The sequence below is a fragment of the Adiantum capillus-veneris genome, chromosome 4 (assembly GCF_014529385.1).
Source record: "Adiantum capillus-veneris isolate H3 chromosome 4, ASM1452938v2, whole genome shotgun sequence".
NCBI classification, from domain to species: domain Eukaryota; kingdom Viridiplantae; phylum Streptophyta; class Polypodiopsida; order Polypodiales; family Pteridaceae; genus Adiantum; species Adiantum capillus-veneris.
The window spans coordinates 45,866,864-45,889,138 of record NC_140934.1 but is presented as its reverse complement, the minus strand read 5'-3'; the positions used below and the strand labels follow the sequence as shown (position 1 = coordinate 45,889,138).

Sequence of the window (22,275 nt, the reverse complement as noted above, 5' to 3'; positions counted from 1 at the left end):
CTAATCATTAAAAGCAAACAAGGATTAGTAGTCCCACATGGTTTTCACTTCTTGTTGACACACTCTTCTTGCTGTCATAGTGGCTCATTACTGCATTTACACGACACTAATGTATATGGCTTCGGTGGCATTCTCCTCATCGGAGGCTCATCCTCCCAGTGGACTAGAGGGGCATTCTCACTCATTCATTCAATTTTTAGCATAGGGAACTCATTTTCAAGGTGTAATTATCTCATGTAAGGGAAGGTTCACAAAGAAAGTTGAGACCATAGGCTAGAGCCCATTCTCAACAATCATACGGCAATTCGAATGAAGGAGAAACTACATTGGAGAGAGCTTTTGTCCCTCCATAATCCCTTTCTTAGCCCATGCTTGTTGCCAAGTCAATTCTTTACACTAGGCTCATGAATACTTTTTAATGAGCAATGTGTTCCAGGGTCGGATCCTGCTTTTAGGTCTTTATACTGGCCCCATTGTGCACCTATGTTTTAGTTTCTACTCATCACCACTAAGATATTCATATCAATCCAAGAATGCAATGGCAAGGCTTGTGTGGTTAATCCCTATATCACATCAGTCCATGCATGTATTTGTTATGGACAATGAGAACAAACCTTCCAAAAACTTTTCTTGTGGGATACTAGGAGAGCTGCATCCTATTCATGATGTAGGGCATGGCTGAACATAACGGATACAACTCAGTATGGCATGTTATTTCTGAAGGAGGAAATCTTCGATACTTTGCTTGCACTTGAGCTCACACTCCATCAGGGAATCTAAAATCCTAGTGACCAATCCTCATAGTACAAAACACGAGAAGAGTTCCAAATCCACTTTTGACAAGGTGAAGGCTCACATTGGCATTCTGAAACAAAAACATGAAAAAAGAAGTCATGTCAGGCTCTTAAATGAAGGAACGCATTTACATTGAAAAACAAAAAAGCTTTCAAGGCTTTACATGCGAAGGTAGGTGCAAGGTATAGACTCATGGTATAAGAATGATAAAATATTCAAATGTATACGCCTAAGTTCACCGCTAAAGGAAAGTGCAAGTTATAGACTCATGGTAGTCACAATAAACAATGAAACCATTAGCTCCATCATGCATAGTAGTGACCTAAAGGTACAGCACCCCCACTAACGTCATCAATGCCCAATTGAGGTGTAGAACTAGGTACCAATATAAGTGCACTCGCACACACGAGCATACCCAATACAATATTCTAGGAGCTGAATTTCTTTCATAACACCAGACTAGCCATAAGAAGCTTAGCACTACAAGAAACATTAGATAGGAAGTATTCAAACAATTCAGAGTAGTTGATTCGAATGTATGCCTATCTTCTCTCTTCACTAAGGCATGACTTAAAAATCTAATGAAGTGAAAATAACTTAATTGAGAAGCATTTATTCAAAAGCACCACTGGTGTCTTTGCTCACCTCAATCTTGAAATTTTCCATCCAACCTTCTTGTCAGACGTGACAGCGTGCCCAACTGGTCGTAGTAGTGTGCGTAGTCCCGAGAAACATGAGTGCCTCATACACGAGGTAACTCCCTGTAAGAGTGGCGTATGATGCAATGCCATTCTCCACAACACCACACATTGAGTGGCTTATCTCACGGTTGAAATACTCACAAAATGGTCGCAAAGTGTACATGACAAGGGAAGAGGGTAGGGAAAAAAACTCCAAAAAATGAAGCCTACCCTCGTTTATATAGCCTTGCACAGGCCCCAAGGCTTCAACGCTGGAATTTGATGACATATCCCCACAGGGAGTTCAGCATTGACAAAAAGAGAGAATTCATTTGAGCTTCTCAATAAGGCTTCCAACACTACCACATCAAGTGTGAAATGGGCCTGATGATTCAACGCTTCTAATATTATTTGAGTCTCCCAAAGACCTTTCAGGTGTGTTTAAAACATTTCAGATAAAAAGGCTTACAAGTTTGAAAACTAAAAACACTTAATTAGTCTTCAGCTTTAGAAGCTGATTCAATGAAATCATGTTGCAGTTTGAGAACATTCAGCAAACATTTCAATTTTGAAGCATGTCGGATGCAACCGTACTCACAAACATTACCACCTGTCACCAAACATTTACAAATTACAGCTATGGTACATTTTATATGTAATAGCAATGTAATACCCCAAAACTGAAAAGCTTTTATATCATGGCAGTTCTTGTTGTTACAAACCCTATCAAAGGGATGTCAGCCACTGTGTATATACACTCCCAAAGAACGCAATTGGCAAGTCAAAATTTCGACCTGATGCGGAATAAGCCAATCTAACCATCATGGCTCGCAAGGCATAAAACTATTACCAGCGCTGTTGCCGAATATTACCACAAGGCCACAGATCACCCCATCTTGACCGGCGAGCTTGGAAGTGCAGAACTCTGTTATCGGTTTTACTCACAGTAATCCGATCCATTAGGCCTTTCGTCCCATTTCGGTTAGCGGAGCAGCATACATCAAGAACCACACGTTTTCCCCTTCGTGCTGGGTGGAAAAGAATCCTTCCCCAACCGCTTCCAAAATCAGCTATGGCTCCAGCGTCCTCATCCTCTGTTTCCTCGTCCTCTTCATAGAACTCTACCTCTTCATCACTTACTTCCCCACGGTCACTCTCTGCATCGCTATCTTCGCTAGCTTCATCGTTTGTTGCCTCTGTCTCAATGGTATCCTCCTCTTCAGATTCTTCACTCATTCCGTGGTTGTTCCCGTCTTCGATTGCCTCTTCGCTCTCAGTCCCACTGTTCGCACTGCTTTCTTCCTTCGTTTCTTCACTCTCGGTCTGAATCTCACCACTTTCTTTCTCAGTCTCTTCACTCTCATCGTCAGTATTCTCTCCCTCTCTCTCGTCTGAATCCTCATTGCTTTCACCCCTAAAACCACCCTTGGGCTCCTCTGTCATAACAAAATTCCTCCTCATCAGCCACTAATGCAGACAATTCTAGGAGAAAAAAACACACATACAAAGTCAGATCGAGCTGCCTGACCAACGACTACGCCATAAAATCTCCGGCTCTTTTTTTTAGATTCGTCAAAGGCGTCAGGATCAACTCTATCCAACGGCCATTCGATCCTGCTACACAGAAAGAGAACGTCAAATATCAACAATTATGACCGATGCATCTGCACAGTAAACTCTCATCACCTTGGGCGACAGCCACGTCTTAGAACAACATATGAGAACTTCTCATCCTCGTAGCCACGGAGCGACTTACCTCTAGGACTCTGCCAAACAAAACAGCATATAACATTTCATGCAGACTTCTCTCATCATTCGCAACAGAAAATTGTAAACAAGACAAATATCGAGCAAATACTATAAGACCTCAGTCTGTCACATTCAAATGGATGACCAATAGTTGATGGAATCATCTGGCATTCAAGCTGTGACTGTGAAACTTCATATGCAAGTTGCCATAATGGGTTTTTTTTTCACTTAGGTTTCATAAACTTTTCAAAACAGGACTGCCAAAGCATGAAATATTTCTTTGAATTGACACTGTTTTTGTGTCAAACTAAATAAATGTCCCTCACAAATATAACATAAGCAAAAGCTTACACTTGAAAGAAAAACAAGCTCATCATCAGCATACCTTATATAATAACTGAGATCGACATCGTTCAAGACGCTGAGTGAAGTGACAATATTTACCGCTTCCGTCCAATGGACACGTTCCATCATGAGCACACTGTTTTTAATAACTGTTAGCTTTAGAGTTACAAAACTTTACATTGTAAGCAAATGATACAAGCCAATCTGTTCAAAATTTCCAACCAAATACCCTTAGCAAAGCACAAAACTTATAGCCAGAACTCAGATGAATGGCACAGAAAATACACATGGTCTTAAAACAAACAGATTTAAAACACACAAAAGCTATAGAAACATTGGCAGCACCTAGAAAAATGTCACATGGGAAAATGAGGAGGGAAACTTACCGGAGCAACAACAAAAGCACCAATCTTTTTCCCTTGTTCTGTCAAGGGCATCTCATCTTCTTCACCAGCCTTGTGCTTCTTTGAATGGCGCCACAGTTTCTTGTTGGCAAACAGCAAAACACATTAGAGACCTGAAGAAAGGGTTACGAAGAGTTGTTGAATAGACTCTCCACCTTATTCTCCATGCAAAGAATGTGCGAGCGAATGTCTCTCACTATACTCGAACCTCGCGGATGTCCGGGCTCTATTATGACCTGTAGTATTTTCCATAACCAGAACATAAAGAAGCTCAAAAGAAAGATAATAGCGCCATCGTATTCACCATGCGTGCATGCAAAATGCAACCCTTTTCTGCTTCGCTAGGCTCTCTCATTTCAGAATGATTCAAATGCATAGTAGAAGAGCAGAATTCACAATAACCATGCCATAGTACCTTTCCTAAGCATGAACCAGTAAGAGACTGACTCAGCCTCAAGAGGAAAAAAAGCAACGCACTGATAGAAAAAGCACTCACCAACATATCTGTGGTGAGGCCCCAAAGCTGCCGAGCAACACTGATCCGTTCTTCTTGCGTGTGCAACTCTCCCAGTGCATATGACTATCAAAAATAAAAGTCCACTACCTTGGTGAATCAAAAATACAACTCAGGCCTAAAAGGTAGCAAATTCAAAATTAGCAAATAGCATATAGATAAAAAAACAAAGAGAACAAACAATTAAGACAGCCAAATTATCAAAATTGTGACTAAAACCTTGTAAAAAAGCTTTAATAATAGCATTGTGCTTCCGACAAAGGAGACATGCCGACACAACCAAAAGGTGCTAGAAAATAAATCAACAGTACCTTCCTTCAATGATGGAATGTAGAAAAGTGCAAGAGATACACACCGCAATGACAAGGTTATGTTCACGCTCTGCTGGTCGAACCTCGCTAACAAACCCATCAAAGCTCTTGAAGTTCTTAATTTTTGGCAATTGAGTCTTTATACCTTCATGGAAAACACAATCATCAAATGCCCTCCTAAAATAAATATGCTAAAATCTAGTTAAACTCAAAAAATTGCTTTTTTGCTACCATTATACTTCAAAACCAGTTTAACACCCTACAGACTCGGAAGATATCTGATTTTGAAAATTTTCGGAAGAGCTGGTCCAAAAAGCAAAGGAAAAAGGCAGATGTCACAATTTTCTCTAATACAGGCACCTCCTAAGTACATCATTGGTTTCCTAGTTCTAACTCGGCCCTCGAAGAAACTATCTGTATATTCAACCTGGCAGGTTTAAGCTTAAAACTGGGCATCCCATGTATATCCATCCTTAAAACTTATGGTTCCAAACCTGGAATGTCAGGCTGTCAGCCTAAGTAAATCACCTCTTGCATATATCGTAAAGACATGTCAGAGTAAACTCTTTAATACCAAATGAGGCCAAACACCTGATTTATCATTTTTCATCCGCGAGTCAGAAGACTATCACAATGGCAAAAGTTGTGCTAATGATGTGAAAAAGAGAGATGTGTCTCGACGACCCTTTCACACACTGCACAAATGTCAGCATGGATTCCGATGGTTTCTCCATTGGGATCAGACTCGCAGTGGATAATCTCAATTCTATTCACATTGTTCAGTATGCGAAGTGGTTGGAGAAAGGCTGTCAGCTACTCAGCTTCTAGACTTCCTCAGAGCTGCCTTGCTCACACCACCTATTTCAAGAATTGTGATGGTCTCCCCGTTAGGGTGAGGATGCTACACAGTTCAGTTTTGAGACATCGGACAAGGCTAGTCTAGCATTGGCACATAGTACCCTTAGCTTCAGTAGAGCTTGCTGTAATTTATACAGGTGGAGGCAGCAGATTGATCTAGCTCGCCTCATTGAGGATCTTGCACTTACAGTGAGGTTTGCAGGTCGCTTGCCAGAGTTTCATCTGCATGTTACAGAGATTGGTATTTGATTGGGAGAGGATGGTGCGACGTCCGATTGCGTGTATACACTTCCTCTCAATTCGGTGTGTTGATTCTTCACCCCTCTCTAGTGAAGAACCGTCCTTGATTCATCTGTCTCCCTACTATTCTGTCGAGGTGACTTACAGCATATGGTATTTTCACTGGTTTAGGAGGACACTGTTTTTTTGTGGTAGAGTATGTCACGTGGCAGCTGTGCATGAGAAGGATAGAGCATCCAAAGCAAGGACAGTAGCCAGGAGTGACAGGAGGTATCTCCAAGATTTAGGAGGACAGAGGCCGAGAGAGCCACGAGGAGAGAATCAAAGAAGAGAAGAAGAAGGCGAATGATGCAAACAGAGATGCCTTTAGTGAGACATGTTTACACATTCAGGGACAATTTTGGGATCATGCCTCCGTTGTGATCGGCTTTTGTACATTTAACTTGGGATTGTGCCCTTGGGATGTTTATTTTAATAGAAGTTTTTATCTAGGAAGAGTTATATTAATGTCTTCAAAAGGCCAAAATAACCTATAAGACCAAAAGGTCCAATCCATCTATGACTCTAGTACAATGTCTAGGGAACATAAAAATATAAATAAACGCGGATGCCTAGAGTGGGTAGGCTTATAGTTCCTTCTAGAAGATGTCCTCCACGACGACTTTTGAGAGAGAGGCTTCCCTGGGAGATGTAGAAATGTCCAAAACACAAGGATGGTGATCATACATTTACTCGCAAACAATGGATTGCCTCTTGGATCAATGATGCCCTTGTTGGTTACCGGCAAACAATAATCTTTGCTACCCCAAATCGGATGGTGTGAACCACACTGCAAACCGGATGGATGCTCATAAAGCGAATTGCTGGATATGCAAACGCCGATGTCCACGAACGTTACCAGCCAGTTTATGCTGTCCCTACACGGGAAGACTGGTGAGAGCAATGCCAAATGGGATATGAAGAGGGATATGTCCTTTGGAATGCCCATGAACCATGGTAACTCCTCCGTATGATGTCTCATGAAACCGCCAAGTAGCTCCTCAAAGATAGAGGCTCCTCTTGGGGCTTCGATTAGATTGCTATATTATGGAAGCTCTAGATGAATGCTGGTCTCTGCAACGAATGTGGTTAAGAATGTGGGCTCACGATGCCTGCGAACTCCTGCGATGGTTGCCTCGAATTGGAGCCCTTTGGCTCCAGATTGTTGGCTACCAATTGCTAAGAAGATGTAGATGGTGTCATTGCTCTTCCCGTGCATGCAAGTGGAATCGGTCCACATATTTCCTAGTACATACAAAAATCCACAACAAGCTATATTAAGCGATTAAAACTATTAGTCGCTCCATTTTACGTATATTATGTTCCATGCAAGAGATACCAATGGCTCGGTAGTGAGTATTTTACTCTTTACCTATTAGTTTTTGTAGTCTCATTTTATCGATTAAGAACATTTGCTATTCCGATTTACCAACCCCATTCACATTGTTTTCAATGTCAAATAGCTAAATGTGGACGGGTGCACGCTCTTGGTCGATGCTCTTAAAAGTCTCAACAACAACCATGATCCCAAGGAGAGAGAATTCTTTCACGACTTCTATATGGAATTCAAAAAAATAAATCGCCGTGCTCTTGCACCCGATCTACACGAAGTTCATTCTGCAAGCTTTAACAACTAGAGATGAATAGGCTTCAATATCCGCGGCTTGTGGAAGTGATAGAGCATCGATTCACAAATCTGTGTGTAGAGACTTGGGTAACAGCTCTTCTACTATGGCTGCCACTATGGAGGATGTACCTCCCTCTAAGCTTGTAGAGCCTAAAAAGACAAAGTTTGATAATAAGAACATCATCCTTGAAGTGAGAAACTATTGCATTGCATCGACTCCTTCCAATTCTTGTGCCAATGAGGAGAATCATGCTCATAGCTCAAGCTCAGAACACAATTCCAGATTTTTTTAATTGAAATAAATACTTAGTCTTTTCTTGGTCACACATAGAATCTATTTTAAGCCTCAATTTTGGTCTTTTTCCACCTTTTGTATCGTCTCTACCTTCATAACGCAGTACGTAATGGTTCTCTTTTTTAAACATTTTTGTGCAATGACTATGTTGGAGTTAGAGTTGCAGGAAAACACACAACTTGGAGAAGATGAAGGAAGCTCAAGGCACACAACAGAGAGTGTATTACTTAGTGTGCAATGGGAAGATAAGATAGCCCTAGAGTGATGGGCGTACATACAATGCACGGGGGAAAAAAGCTCGTCGTGAGGAAAAAAATGCCCCAGCAGTCCTAAGTGTGTTCACACACATCACTACCACATGTATATAGTAGCAAATCCCCCTTGGGAGTGATGCAGTGAACGAGAGCTGGCACAGAGTATAGGAAAGTGCCATGCCCTGAGGACATCATCAATCCACAAAGAGGAGTAAGCCCAAAGCTTTGCGGAAAGCTTCGAACTTCTCACGAGACAATGCCTTTGTGAAAAGATCTACAAGGTTGTCCTGTGTTGGCAATAAGCCAAGCTGATCTCTCCTGCTGAGGGCCTCTCCCTGACATGGTTGGATAGGACCTCGATGTGATTTGTGCGAGCATGAAAAACTGGGTTCCTTGCAACTGCTAATGCGCTTTGACTGTCAATGTAGATAGTAATGGCAGTGTCCTATCCAACACCCAAATCAGCCATAAGACATTTGAGCCATACACACTCAACCGTAGCTGTGAAGAATGCCCTGTACTCACCCTCACAACTGGAAGTGGCCACAGTAAGTTGCTTGTTGCTCAACCATGAGATACATGAACTGCCGAGCATGAAACAAAAACCACTTGTGGACACTCACGTTGCATACATAAATAAGGCAACCAACAGCAGTTTGGTAAAGGGTGACTCTGGCCTCGTGTTGCATACATAAATAAGGCAGCCAAAAGTAGTTTGGTAAAGGGTGACATCGATAGTATCACCAGCATCATGAAGACTCAATTTTAAACTTGTTTCCATGGGAGTGGCAATAGGTTGCAATCCTCAAGTCCAAACTTACATAGCAATGTCTCTATGTAACTTGTCTGACACAAGGCAATACCACCACCACACTGCTTAAATACACATGAGCCTATTACTTATGCAAATGTACATGATGTATTTGATGAGGAAAGGGTTGAGAATGAGTAGGCTAGAGGTATGCCAAAATGGTTGGTGCATACTTTGTGTGACAGTAAATTGGATGCACCTTTGTCTAGTCGTACTCGTTCAAGTTCTCGTCATGCATCTTATGCATCAGATTGTTATGCTTGGGCTGTGTCTTATGTGATGTTGAGGAATCTCTATCTTGATGAAGCACAGAATGCAGAAAATTGATGGTTGCCATGCAATCTGAATATGATGCACTTATAGAAAATGACAAAGAGACTTTATGTGATTTGCCTCCTGGCAATAAGGCCATTGATACGAAGTGGGTTTACAAGTTGGAACACAAGCCGGATGGTGAGATTGATCGCTCTAAGGCTCGACTTGTTGCAAAAGGTTATGCACAACAAAAAGCATAGATTATGAAGAGAATTTTGCTCCCACTTGTTGTATGGCTACTGTGCATTTTCTATGTGCATTGGTAGCTCATTTTGGTTGGGATGTATATCGGTCAGACATTGTTACTGCTTTCTTGAATGGTGACATATTTGAGGAAGTTTATGTAACGCAGCCTCGCGGTTTTGTCATTAAAGGGCATGAAGATAAAGTGTGCAAATGTAAGAAAGCTTTGTATGGGTTGAAGCAATCTCCTTGTGCTTGGTTTGAGAAGGCTAACACTCATTTGGTCAAACGAGGCTTTTGTAACAGTGCAACAAAAAGCACATTGTATGTAAAGCGTGAGGGTGATGTACTTCTAATCGTCGTTCTCTATGTGGATGATCTACTTATCACTAGACCAAATGAGAGACATATTATTGAATTTAAGGCTGATTTGAGTGCTACTTTCAAGATGAAAGATTTGGGGCTGTTGCATCATTACTTTTTCAGAAACCCCCATAGGCTGTACAGTTGCCTCATTGGAATTTACATTTGAACTTCCATCACTGAAAAGAGGCAAATAAGTGTCATAAATGTCCTGTGGGCTTACAATATTGTCTCTAGTACATGACAGCAGCTGAACAGAATCTTCCACAAACACAACATCTCATGAGACCAAGATATGCTTAAAATGCAAATGATACAACTTGTAACCTTTGCTTTCAGCACTATCACCAACAGAAATACATTTGACAACCTTATCAACCAATTTTCTGCGCTGCGTTTGTGGCACCAAAGCATATGCCAAACAACCAAAAACACGCATGTGCTCAATAGAGAGCTTTCTATTGAAATACTCATGAAATGACTTTTGAAATCATTTACTATTTCAATGACTTTTAAATAGTAAATGAGCAACTTATTTCTGCACGTGAAGTCATTTCTATTTCTGTACTCCCGAGTCAGCCAAGAAGAAATAAAAAGCCTTTTGAATTTCAACCATTTAACTAGCGCTTCCTGTCTCTGAAGAAGAGTGGACCAGCATGTTCGAGCATTTCCCTTGAAGAAAGATGTAGCCCTCCTAATCTTGAAGTGCTCTGAGTAATGCCCTCCAGAGAAAGCTATGTCAAACTACTGAATGAAGGCCAAAGCCCTCGGAGCATCTCGGAATCCAGAAAAAGCGTCAAACTTAATCGACTGTCCACCTTCTTTGAATTATTTTACTTTCTTGCTTTTATCTTTGAGGAAGTCGTATTGGTTGGCTCTATAAAAATGCTTCGTCTTTGCATAAAACATGTCATCGTCACAGTCCAAACTGTCTGAGGATGACTCCTCTGTAGAACTGTCATAAACTGGGCAAAATCTAGGCTTCTTTGCCTTTTCCAAAGCTTTGCTTTTTGCTTCACTTTTTCTATTTTCTTTCTTCTTCGCTCGAGTCAGAAGAGCTAGAAGAACTGTCAGAAGAAGAAGAAGAACTGGGTAGTCCTTCAAATCGTACACGCTTCTTCTGCTTTTTGGCCGATGCAAAAGAAGATTGACGACCCAAATAACCCGAGAAGTCAGTTCCTTTCTTGTGCTTTTTCTCGTGCTTTTTGGATTTTTTGTTTGCGTCCAAAGGCCGGTTGATTTGTGTCTGAACCACCTCTTGTAATTCTTGCTTTGTAAACATCCTCGGAGAAGGAGGTCTCTTGATTGCCGGCTTGATGGGTGGTTCTGTGGCTCTGCCACTGGGTGTGCACTTCTGCGATCGATTGCTGAGGCAAAAAATTTATACAAATTTCGGATCCTTGTAATTTTAACCATTTGCTTTGTTGCCTCGTCAACCAGTTGTCAATGTTCCATCTCTTCAATCTCGAACTCAATAGGCAGAGATGGGTTGTACTCTTCTTCTGTTTGATCATGAGAATCTTCTTCGTGATCTCCTCCTGCATTCGCAGATGCAGAAGAAGTCGATTGTTTCTTGTTATAATCCATAGGTGCGGCGAGAAAAGCATCGAATTTCCAGATAGAAGAGAAATCGGCCGCGCTCTAATACCACTGTAACAAACTTGGACACCCCAAGTCAAGATTCTATCGTGACACGACAGAGATTCACTTCAAAACAGTTCACAAAGATGACACGGCCCGGCGTAGTTCCGTGCCAGAGGTGTTGGCCCCAAAGGCTAGCGCCCCTTTCGGTATTCCTTTTTATATTAATCTGTGTTCAAAGTACAAAGAGGGCCCGCGGGTCTCACTCTCAGACTCTGCGTCCAGATGCTCTGAGAAGTGAGGGCACGTGGACCTATTTATTGTTACAAGGGATGCCCAAAAAGCAGAGCCCCAAAAGCATGAACTTAAAAGCTTCTCACCAAAAGCAGAGGGCCCAAAAGCAGCCAGCCGATCTGCGGAAATCCGTACAGCATCGCTGTCAGCGCAAACCAAGGAGATCCGTACACTTTGCCACGTCAGCAACCAGCGTAAATTTCGACGTCCGTACGGCTGAGCAAGTTGCTCTTTTAATTTGCTTTATGTCCCTAAGCCCCGCCTCGGCCAATGTCCATAAGTTGGAACACTTTAATGTCTTGGGTCATGCCACGTCATCAACTTGTGACACCAAACACCCATTGACACAAGGACATGTTGCATAATGTAAGCCCACATAGGGTAATTGTCCCCATCCAATCTGTCCTCGGCAGCAAACATCTTGAACACATCTGTGTTGTTGTCAACCATGGCGAATGCTGCTTCAAATGTGAAAACTACCTGAAAAGAGGAGAAATAGAGCAGGAACAACACGTGCTATATAGCACAAACCGTAGAAGACTATAAGGGATATATTATGCAGAAAACGGCACTGACAAAAATTCTGCACAAAGTGACGAAATTGCCTGCGTAGTACTGCCTGTAGTCCAAACGGAGGCCGAAATGAACCCAAATCAAAAATTTGAGCAAATTAAGCTCTATGAACTTATCCGAAGTAATTGTCAACCTGCTGACGCTCGCCAAAGCTCACAGAAATCGGAGAAAGTGAGCAAGCGTGTGCTGAAGCTGCTGGCGACTAAGCCCGGGAAGACGCAACCTGCTCTGATACCAATTGTTGGAATTAGGGTTGCAGGAAAACACACGCAGCTTGGAGAAGACGAAGGAAGCTCAAGGCACAAACAGAGAGTTTATTACTTAGTGTGCAATGGAAAGATAAGATAGCCCTAGAGTGATGGCCGTATATACAATGCACGGGGAAAAAAACCCTCCTAGTGAGGGAAAAAGTGCCCCGGCGATCCTGAGTGTGTTCACACACATCACTACCACATGTATATGCTAGCAGACTACATCATTTTTGTTTCGAAAGTTGAACCCATTATGAATCATGTTCTTGACTTCTCAGTAACATTATCTAAACTAATGCTCGACTCTTGTAATATTGTAGACCATAGAAGTTAAGTTCATGATTCATGAGATATAAATAAATATGCTAAGCACTTTTAGGATATTGGTCATTGGTCTCTGTCAAGTGTCTACATTAACACTTTTAAATTTCATCTTTATTCTACAAACTCCAAAGATGCACCTTGCCACTTGGTCATTGGACCTTGATGTATCGCATGCGGCATGCATAAGGGGCTAGGCCTTAACTACTTATTATATAGACTCTAACCTTAAGGTTTAGGCAATGGACATTCTTACTTAATATCTCTATAGTTACAAGCTTAATATTTGTCTAAGTTAAAAAGATGAATGTTTTTTCTTTTGGTCATACATCATTATCAACATGCGTCTCGTCATACATCATAACAACATGCGTCATGTTTATTTAGTTCAACTAGTATCAAACCTCTTCGTACTTCTCAATTTCTTTTAGTTCGACTAGTATCAAACGTCTTCGTACTTGTACACATTGTATGTGACCGTACGTGTCAGCCTTGGTGCCACGGTCATTTACAACTCATTTATCCATTGAGTATTTAAATAGAGATATAACTCTTGAACTTAATCAAAAAACTTACAAGTTGACTGACCGTTCTTTAGTTGGCGGTCGTGATGGTGAACAATCCACTCTGGTTGGAGAATCTCTTATGTCTCTTCTTCTTCAAATCTCTCTTATGTCTCTCCGGTTGCAAAATCTTTTATGTCTCCGATCGTGAATAGGTTTAGTAGGAGGCACGTGAAGGTATGATCAAAGTGAATTTATGTGAAACGCATTATGAATGATTCAATTTGTAAGAAGGCCAAAGCGAAAGGTCACATCATTAACTTCATCCTTATCTAAAATGGCCCATAATATCTCTTGAAAGTTTGACAGCTTCCCCCTAGAGGCAAGCTTGTCTCTTCAATCTTGCCCTCTCAAGACCCATTGGCTTAATGTGAAGTCTAAGCGTCTTCCGTGCTTGTCAGCTTGTTTTTTAAGCTTTTCTTGAGATATAGGAATAGGTTTCCTAGCTGTCAGCAATATCTACATCTCTCACAAAACTCATACATTGCAGATATCTTATTCTTCATTAGAACAATGGGAGGCATGATATGCTTTCTAGCTATGATTTCAAAAGGAGCCTTAGTATAGTGCATTGTTGCAAATATCTTATTCTTTATTAGAACAATGGGAGGCATGATATGCTTTCTAGCTATGGTCTCAAAAGGAGCCTTAAATAGAGATATAACTCTTGAACTTAATCAAAAAACTTACAAGTTCACTGACCGTTCTTTAGTTGGCGGTCGTGATGATGAATAATCCACTCTGGTTGGAGAATCTCTTATGTCTCTTCTTCTTCAGATCTCTCTTTTGTCTCTCCGGTTGCAGAATCTCTTATATCTCCGATCGTGAATAGGTCTAGTAGGGGGCGGATCAAGATATGGTCAAAGTGAATTTATGTGAATCGCATTATGAAGGATTCAATTTGTAAAAAGCCCAAAGCGAAAGGTCACATCATTAACTTCATCCTAATCTAAAATGGCCCATAATATCTGTTGAAAGTTTGACAACATCCCCCTAGAGGCGTGCTTGTCTCTTCAATCTTGCCTTCTCAAGACCCATTGTGGCTTAATCTCAAGTCTAAGCGTCTTCAGTGCTTGTCAGCTTGTTCTTAAGCTTTTCTTGAGATAGAGGAATACGTTTTCTAGCTTTTAGCGATATCTACATCTCTCACAAAATTCATATGTTGCAAATATCTTATTCTTTATTAGAACAATGGGAGGCATGATATGCTTTCTAGCTATGATCTCAAAAGAAGCCTTATTATAGTGCATCCTGCTCCATTTAGTCTTTTATGAGAGTTTTCAATGCTATGTGATATTTTTGAAACGAAACTTCTTTCAGAAGAAATGAGCTCTCATTAGCAAAGAGAGGAAGTAGAAGAAGAAGAAAACTTTACATGTCACATCTAACCCTAAGTGCATGTGGTTGTACAAGCTAACTCCTCCCTCTAGGGTTTGGGACAGCCTAGAAAGTTATCTAGCACATTTGTGAGCCTGTACGTAAGACATGCATGTCCGGGCACTTTAGATTAGTTGGATACCCTCTGATTGCACATCAGCATTGTTAGTCTCTTGCTGGATCCAATCCTGCGCACATGACATGACACAAGCCAAACTTACACCTAGACACGCATAGTGAGCGGACAGGCTCACCTCCCAGCCACAGAGCCAATACTGGCTCACCCACGAGCATGGGAACCTGCAACCAAGCGGACTAGCCTGTGACACAAGGGCCGATGTCCCATACCACCGAACCCAAACCAATACGGGTGTGTGTTCAGAGCTGCCAAGGGCCAAGAGTCCAAGTGTGGTGATCACACAAGATGTCTCTCAAATGAGACTTCATAACCAAAGTGCCATTTTCACACTGTCTGCAGGCTCCCAAAGGACTTCATAACCGAAGTGCCATGTTCACATTGGTCGGACATAACTGCATGTGCCCATCTTGATGTCTGGGGATGTAACAAGCACAGCCAGTGTCTACTGTGTGTAGACACTAGGGAGTGTTTCCATAGTCTAGCACCAATATCTAAGCTTAGGAATGTCATGTGTGCATTGCACCAAGGAATTAATTATCCACATACAAAGCACCTGTTATAATAGGTTTTTTAACTTAATATCAAGTGGCAGTAAGCCCAGCATTTCCAAGTCAAGGGATTTTCAGCCAGCATGCTCGAACCAGCATAAAATCCCTATAAAGGTGGCCCCCAAGGTTTCCATTCATTTACAAGTCAATACCCACAGTACCTCAGGAGCAGCCAACCCCTTTTTACCTTCATGATGGCAGTTTTCCATCAGCACTACCTTTCGTCACCTACCATTTTCCCATCATAGCACTCAGCCTAGCGTTTTCGGCCTACAACATCAGAACCGCACCGCAGTACCAGATCAGCCCTAGCATTATCAATCTACAATGTCAGGCAGCAAATCAGCCAGCATTTGTACCAGATCAGTCAGCATTTTCAGTTTTCAGCCCATTCTCGACATTAGCATTAGCAAATAAGCCCGTAACCTCGTGAAGTTGCCGATCCCATCAGTTTCACTAGCGTTTTTGCATTTTAACCCTTAGCCTCTCAGATTCAAGCATCAATAGCAAGATCCCAACATCATCTCAGACCATTGTATCAGCATTTGTGCAATCTAAAGAAATATCTCTCTAGTGATAGAGAGGGGGGGCCTTGGAGGTTTGAGACCCCATCCGGTGTGAAGTCTTCTTTCTCTCTCCATCACTCACAGAACCTTCACTCAGTATCATTCTCTCCTCTCTCTAGTCTAATGCACATTTCTCACATAAAGTAAAAGGAACTCTCTCATGCAGTATAGAAATCTTGAGTACACATTGAGCACTCATACTCAGAATTCACCATAAATCACTTCCGCTGCACATTATAGTGACAATCCAAGTGATCTGAGAGAGAGAGAGAGAGAGAGAGAGAGAGACACGAAAAGGTCCCGTCCATCTAACGTATAGAAAACGTACATGTAGGTCGATAGGTCAACTTCTTTGCAAGACCTAGTTATCTACAAACAACCTACTTGCTAGCACACACGAAAATTGCAACAAGAATACACAAAGATTACATAAACATAAACATTATTCACAACATGTTTTATGTACAATCTACCAAGAAAAAAGAGAGAGACTTTACCTTGATATAGGGTCCTTCGAGCAAAGGACATTGCTTCAGATGGCTCCACGATGTTCATATGCTCAATCTGCCTCGGCCAAACCTCGCACATAGCCCTTACACACAATTAGTTTTATTAGACCTAGAAAGAACATCTTATGGAAGAAAAACTTGTTATAAATAAAGAGAAAGAGCATCTAGCATGCTCGCCAAAGCAATTCTTTTGGAGTTTTACTCAAGCCACTTATCTCTCTCTCTCTCTCTCTCTCTCTCTCTCTCTCTCTCTCTCTCTCTCTCTCTCTCTCTCTCTCTCTCTCTCTCTCTCTCGTTTTGGCCCAAGAAAGTAAGATCACGGTAATGGGAGATCGGGTGACAGCCCAAGACGAAGAGATTGCGTCACTCAAGAAGGAGCTTGTTGAGGCACGATCGCGAAACACGCTTGAAGAGGGAGAATTGCAACCCTCTGTAATAGAAGAGCTCAACACAATCAAAGAGCAAGTGCGAGCCATGACAGTCTGTAGACAGGAGACACGATCAGAGCACAGAGAGCGGGGCTCAGGAGGAGTGGCAGTGTTATTCACGGAGGAGTTGCAGCCATTGATACATATAGCTCGTAGGGATGAGCAAGCTAGGTACATGTGGGTGAGATTGAGAGCAGAGATTGGCAAGTATCTTTACATTGCTATTTGCTACTTTCCCCCGAGTACGTCAGTATATGCACCACCAAGAGGACAGTCCCCCTTCTCTATTTTCGATGATGACATATGGGAATTCTCTAGATATGGTGACATTATCATTCTAGGGGACTTGAATGCTAGGACTGCCCATCATCAGACGGTATTTTATGATACTTCAGAGGAGATGAGAGAGCTGGATGTTGCAGAGACGGACCTATCCAGAATATCACAGGATGGGGAACATACTGAGTATGGACGGCACTTGATAGACATGGGGACTCGGCCATCTTGAATGGCCTACAGAGATTTCTCGTTGCGGGAAGCTTCACATGCTTTCCACGCAGACATGGAGCTAGCCCAGTGGATTATGTCATGGCACAGTCGAGCCTCATCTCTAGTATCCAGGTTCTCATAGTTGGGCCCAGACTTGTTGTGGTGGCAGTGGATCATGCTATTGTTTATACTGGCTTGAACTCCAATGCTACTATTGGAACTCTTTGAGCACCCTTTTTCCATCTCTTCTTGGCTTGCTTATCTTCCTCCAGGTAGCTGTTGATGTCATCACCTGAGCACGGTTTGGCTTTGGTGGTGACAGATGGCAAGTGCAGTACATGAGAGAGGGTTGTTGCTGTGGCTTGTACCGATCAGCCACTGATTTTAGCAGCTCCATCTTCTAGGTCAAAAGGTGTCTACATGGTCTATATCGGGTATAAGAGAGACCTCTGAAGATTATCGATGACCTACCACCCAAAGGATGTACGGGGGATAACAATGAGATGGCTACGTGATATTAAGGTGGCCTATATGAGGAGTGCAAAATGAACCATTGGGGAGGTACATAACCCCGTGTGATGTGACCATCGTCCTGAGTGAAAAGGACTGAAGATCTCACTATCTCTCCGTGGGCCTGAGGAACTATTGAAGTGTCTCATCATTGGCTACGAAGAGTTTGTAGTAGCTCGGTCCAAATGGACTGTCAAAGTGGTGGATATAGGAGAAGACTGAGCCCTAAATGTGATCACGAGCGTTCCACATGGTCCAAAGAGTGATGATGTAAATCGTACTAAAAAATGTATCCCACTTGTGAATCTCTCTCTCTCTCTCTCTCTCTCTCTCTCTCTCTCTCTCTCTCTCTCTCTCTCTCTCTCTCTCTCTCTCTCTCTCTCTCTCTCTCTCTCTCTCTCTCAAAAAAAAAAAAAAAAAAGCATAGCTAACACTCTATTACTTGACCCTCTTTAGAGCCAAAATTGGTGCCAGCCCAAAGGGGAAGTAAAAGCTCTTAGGCAATTATATGGGCCAACGGCCAAACTCTAAAACATTGAAATGCTTAAAAACACGCCACACTAACGAGGGTAAAAAGTGTTGTGGCAGCTATTGAAGAGAGGAAGAGATGGAAAACCACCAAGGAAAATATGCGACATAATTGAAGTAGCCCAATACAACAGCAAAAGATGAGGTGGGGAAGAGGTTGCACAGGGAAGAGAATCGAAGGCAACCACCAGAGAGTCGCTAAAAATCACCACCACAAAAGGAGGCCAAACAAGGTCGAGATCAAAACCATCCATGCAGCCACGAGCAAGAGAAGAAAGCACCACCAATGAAAGCCATAGAAGAATTGAGAAAACCCTCGGGTCAACCACTATGTAGCCACTAAAAAGCACCACCAAAAGAGCGACTTAAAGAGCGACTTACTAGGCTCAATAAAACCCTTTGCAAGATATGCATGTAGGATCATGACGCCAAGTCTCGCTCATATATTTTGCAAATTTTGGGTCCTTCACAAAATTGAGCATCATCTTTGTTGCATCGCCGATCAATTGACGACGCTCCATCTCTCGACGCTCCGCCTGAGTAGGCCGAGGCGGGCCATACTCCTTGCCGGAATCTTCGTTGTGATCCCTTCCCGCATGTCCGGATGCAGAGGGAGTCGATTGATCTTTGCCTAAAGCCATAGGTGCCGCGGAAAAAAAAAATTGGGATCGGATTTCCCGTAGAAGAGAAATCGGCCGTGCTCTGATACCACTGTAACAGACTTAGACACTCCAAGTCAAGAATCTACCGCGATAGCACCAAATAACCACTTCAAAACAGTTCACAATTCACAATTTACTCCACACTGGCCCGGCGGAGTTCCGTACCTAGAGATATTGGCCCCAAAGACTGGCGCCCCTTTCGGTATTTCTTTTTGTATTAATCTGTGTTCAAAGTACAAGAGTGCGGGCAGGCGCTCACACTCAGAGTCTACGTCCAGATGCTCTGAGTTGTGAGAGGCCTACTCACATATTTAAAGTTACAAGGGTTGCTAAAAGAAGAGCCCCAAAAGCTGAAATCAAAAGCTTCAAGTAAAAGCTTTGAAAATAAAGTAAAAGTTCTTCCTCTCTCTTTCATTTAATAAATAAAGCAGAGAGGCTTTCTCTTTCTCTCTCTCTTGCTAAAATAAAGCAAAGAGGGTTCTCTCTCTCTGTTTCTCAACAATTTGCGTAGAAAAAGCAATGCCAAAAGGCTGCCCAGCTTTCCGTAAATCACGCTGATGTCCGTACAGCAGGCCACGTGTCAGCCTGCCACGTCATAAAAACAGGGCTAGGGTTAGGGTTAGGGTTAGGGTTAGGGCAAAATTAGGGTTTTTGATTTTAGGGCTAGGGTTTCAACAAAATTAGGGTTTTTGATTTTAGGCTTAGGGTTCCAGCAAAATTAGGGTCTCTGATTTTAGGGTTAGGGTTTCAGTAGAATTACGGTTTTTGGTTTTAGGGTTAGGGTTTCAGAAGAATTAGGGTTTTTGGCAACCACGTCATCACTTTGTAACAACGCCCTCTTTGCTGAAAGCATCGATAAAGGTAGTTTTAGAGGATGGAGAATCCTTGAACTAATGACACACCCCAAACTCAAGAGTCATACTACAAGATGCAAAATCTGTGTAGACAAAGAGGTAAGTCTTTCTCAAGGTTGTATCAGTCCGTACGTACTGAACCGTATTGTATACGTCTGTACTGATTTGTACAATACACCGATTGATCGTATTGTACGACAATTTAAAAAATAAAATAAAATTGGGTGATTTGGCCGTCCGGATGCGAGCGACCAGCATATCGATTAAACTTTTGCACCTAGGGCTCTGAAAATTGCCGTACGCTCTGAACGCTTTTCTCCGTGTGGCCATTCTAAGAACTTCTCTGCAACGAGCAATAATACTTACTGACAGTGTGTGTGCAGTTCAAAATCAGGTAAGTGAGCATCCACTCTCTCTCTCTCTCTCTCTCTCTCTCTCTCTCTCTCTCTCTCTCTCTCTCTCTCTCTCCACACATATATTGTGAGCACTGAGCAAACTGTTTTCCTTCAAGAAAGAGACATCATGCCGAAACCAACTAATCCCTTGTGGAAGGAGCACACTAGTGAATCTCTAGATGATAATTTGTGTGGCAATCATTAATGTGTCCCCAAGTAGTTTGCAAGATATACATTTTCTAAATCTCTAATGAAGAATGGATTTTTTTAAAAAATGTTCTCATTTACTTTTTTTTAACAGAAGGTACGTATTTTGACATACATAAAAAATTTATCCATACGGAACGACATATAGTACATACAGATATGTACCATACATTACGTATGGTACCAGCCTTGGCAACGACGGAAGCTGTCGTGCGAGGTTTCTCCAAGACAGTCCCAATCTCTGAACCAATCTTGGAAAGAAGCGGGAGGTACTCTCTCCTCAGGCCTGGGAAGCAGATAGAGATGGGTAGGTCTGCCTCCTCGACAAGAGCATCGATAGTCGGATCAAATCCATGGCACCACTGTCGAAAATGAGCTCTAGCTGCGCAGATGGCCAGAGGGCTCATCACAATGACCTTGGATGCCATCACGCAAGTCTCAAACTCTATCTGATAGTAGCCGCGCCCGACAAGCTGAATGTCGATAATCTTACCAACCTCTGCTAAAAGGCAGAACCGAAGGAGAATACACACCTCTCCTCTGCTAGGTTGGGTGTCAATGATCTTGCACATACTAGAGGCCGCCTGAAGGGGCACCACCTCTGCCTCTAACCTCACTTCCTCTGTCGGCGAAGGAGAAAGTCGAATGGTGGATTCTACGCGGTGGGACGAGGGGGCTTCCGTCGAGTCCATCTAAGGCAGAGCAGAGCCCTCCATCTGTGTCTGCTACTGAGAAGACGAGCGAAGATGAGGCAAAGGCGAGACCAAGCTGACGAGGTGAGATCAAGAGACGAAAAAAAAACTGCCCTAGCAAAAGCTGGGGAATGGGGAGGCGGGCGGGAGGCTTCGGGAAGGGGGGGGGGGGAGGAGAGGAAAGGAGGCAGGGGAACGTAGCAAAGTGAGGCAGTGAGCAGCAAAGAGGGGGAGGGCAACATGGCGAGGGAAGGGTGGAACGTCGTGAGGCGCGGGCCGAGGGAGGGATGTTGTGGCGATGGCGAAGCAAGACAGGGAAGCGCACGAGCGTTACAATAGCAGCGAGCACATCAGTCAAGAGAGAAATTCCTCCGGACTAATCTTGGAAATCCCCTCTCAGAATTCTGACGTAAAAATTTTCACCCAAAGAGCTTGATACATGGTGTGTCATGATCCTGCTGTTGAAATCTCAATATGTTTTGTCAAGGATTCCAACATTGATTTTTCATTTTATTTGCATGATGTCCCTTTGTCTAATTATGATGCTAGTGTTCAAGGATATTTAGATTCTCTTTTAATAGAGTTTGTTGGCGTGTTTCCAGCAGATTTACCAAATGGGCTTCCACCGTCTGGTGGGCCCCAAGAGCTTTTGCCAGGTAGCCATCTCGTCTCTCAGCAACCTTGTAGGTTCATCCTAAAAGAGGAAGAGGAGATCGCTAGGCAGCTACAAGCCTATCTTGCGAAGGTTTTACTCGGCCTATAAGTCTCCATGGGGCGCTCCTGTTCTTCTTGCTAAATAGGATGGCGAGATGCGTTTTTGCGTAGATTACAAAATCTCAATAAAGTCACCATCAAGAACGAGTATCTGTTGCCTAGGATGGATGACCTTATGGATCGACTCTCGGGTGAGAAATACTTCACCGAGATCGACCTTCCGTCCAGTTGCCATCAAACACGAATACACCTGCGTGACGTCCCATAAACCGCGTTTCATGCAGGGTAAGG

At 42.7% G+C, this 22,275-nt stretch overlaps 1 protein-coding gene across 2 annotated transcripts in view; it reads right to left on the bottom strand.

Annotated features, from left to right (window-relative positions):
* Positions 1 to 2,035: 2,035 nt before the first annotated feature.
* The window catches only part of LOC147459083 (copper ion binding / methyltransferase), a 57,683-nt gene continuing 37,443 nt past the window's right edge, over positions 2,036 to 22,275 (bottom strand). Inside the window, exons 4-12 of one of the 2 annotated variants that reach the window (XM_086510426.1) lie at positions 16,494 to 16,588; positions 4,843 to 4,943; positions 4,470 to 4,553; positions 4,129 to 4,209; positions 3,956 to 4,054; positions 3,610 to 3,705; positions 3,162 to 3,241; positions 3,004 to 3,092; positions 2,036 to 2,911 (exon numbers count right to left, since the gene is read on the bottom strand). In XM_086510426.1, the coding sequence (XP_086366552.1) occupies positions 2,322 to 2,911; positions 3,004 to 3,092; positions 3,162 to 3,241; positions 3,610 to 3,705; positions 3,956 to 4,054; positions 4,129 to 4,209; positions 4,470 to 4,553; positions 4,843 to 4,943; positions 16,494 to 16,588 (1,315 nt within the window). In that variant the 3' untranslated portion in view covers positions 2,036 to 2,321. The remainder of the gene's footprint in view (positions 2,912 to 3,003; positions 3,093 to 3,161; positions 3,242 to 3,609; positions 3,706 to 3,955; positions 4,055 to 4,128; positions 4,210 to 4,469; positions 4,554 to 4,842; positions 4,944 to 16,493; positions 16,589 to 22,275) is intronic. The other variant, XM_086510427.1, reaches the window with a different exon arrangement.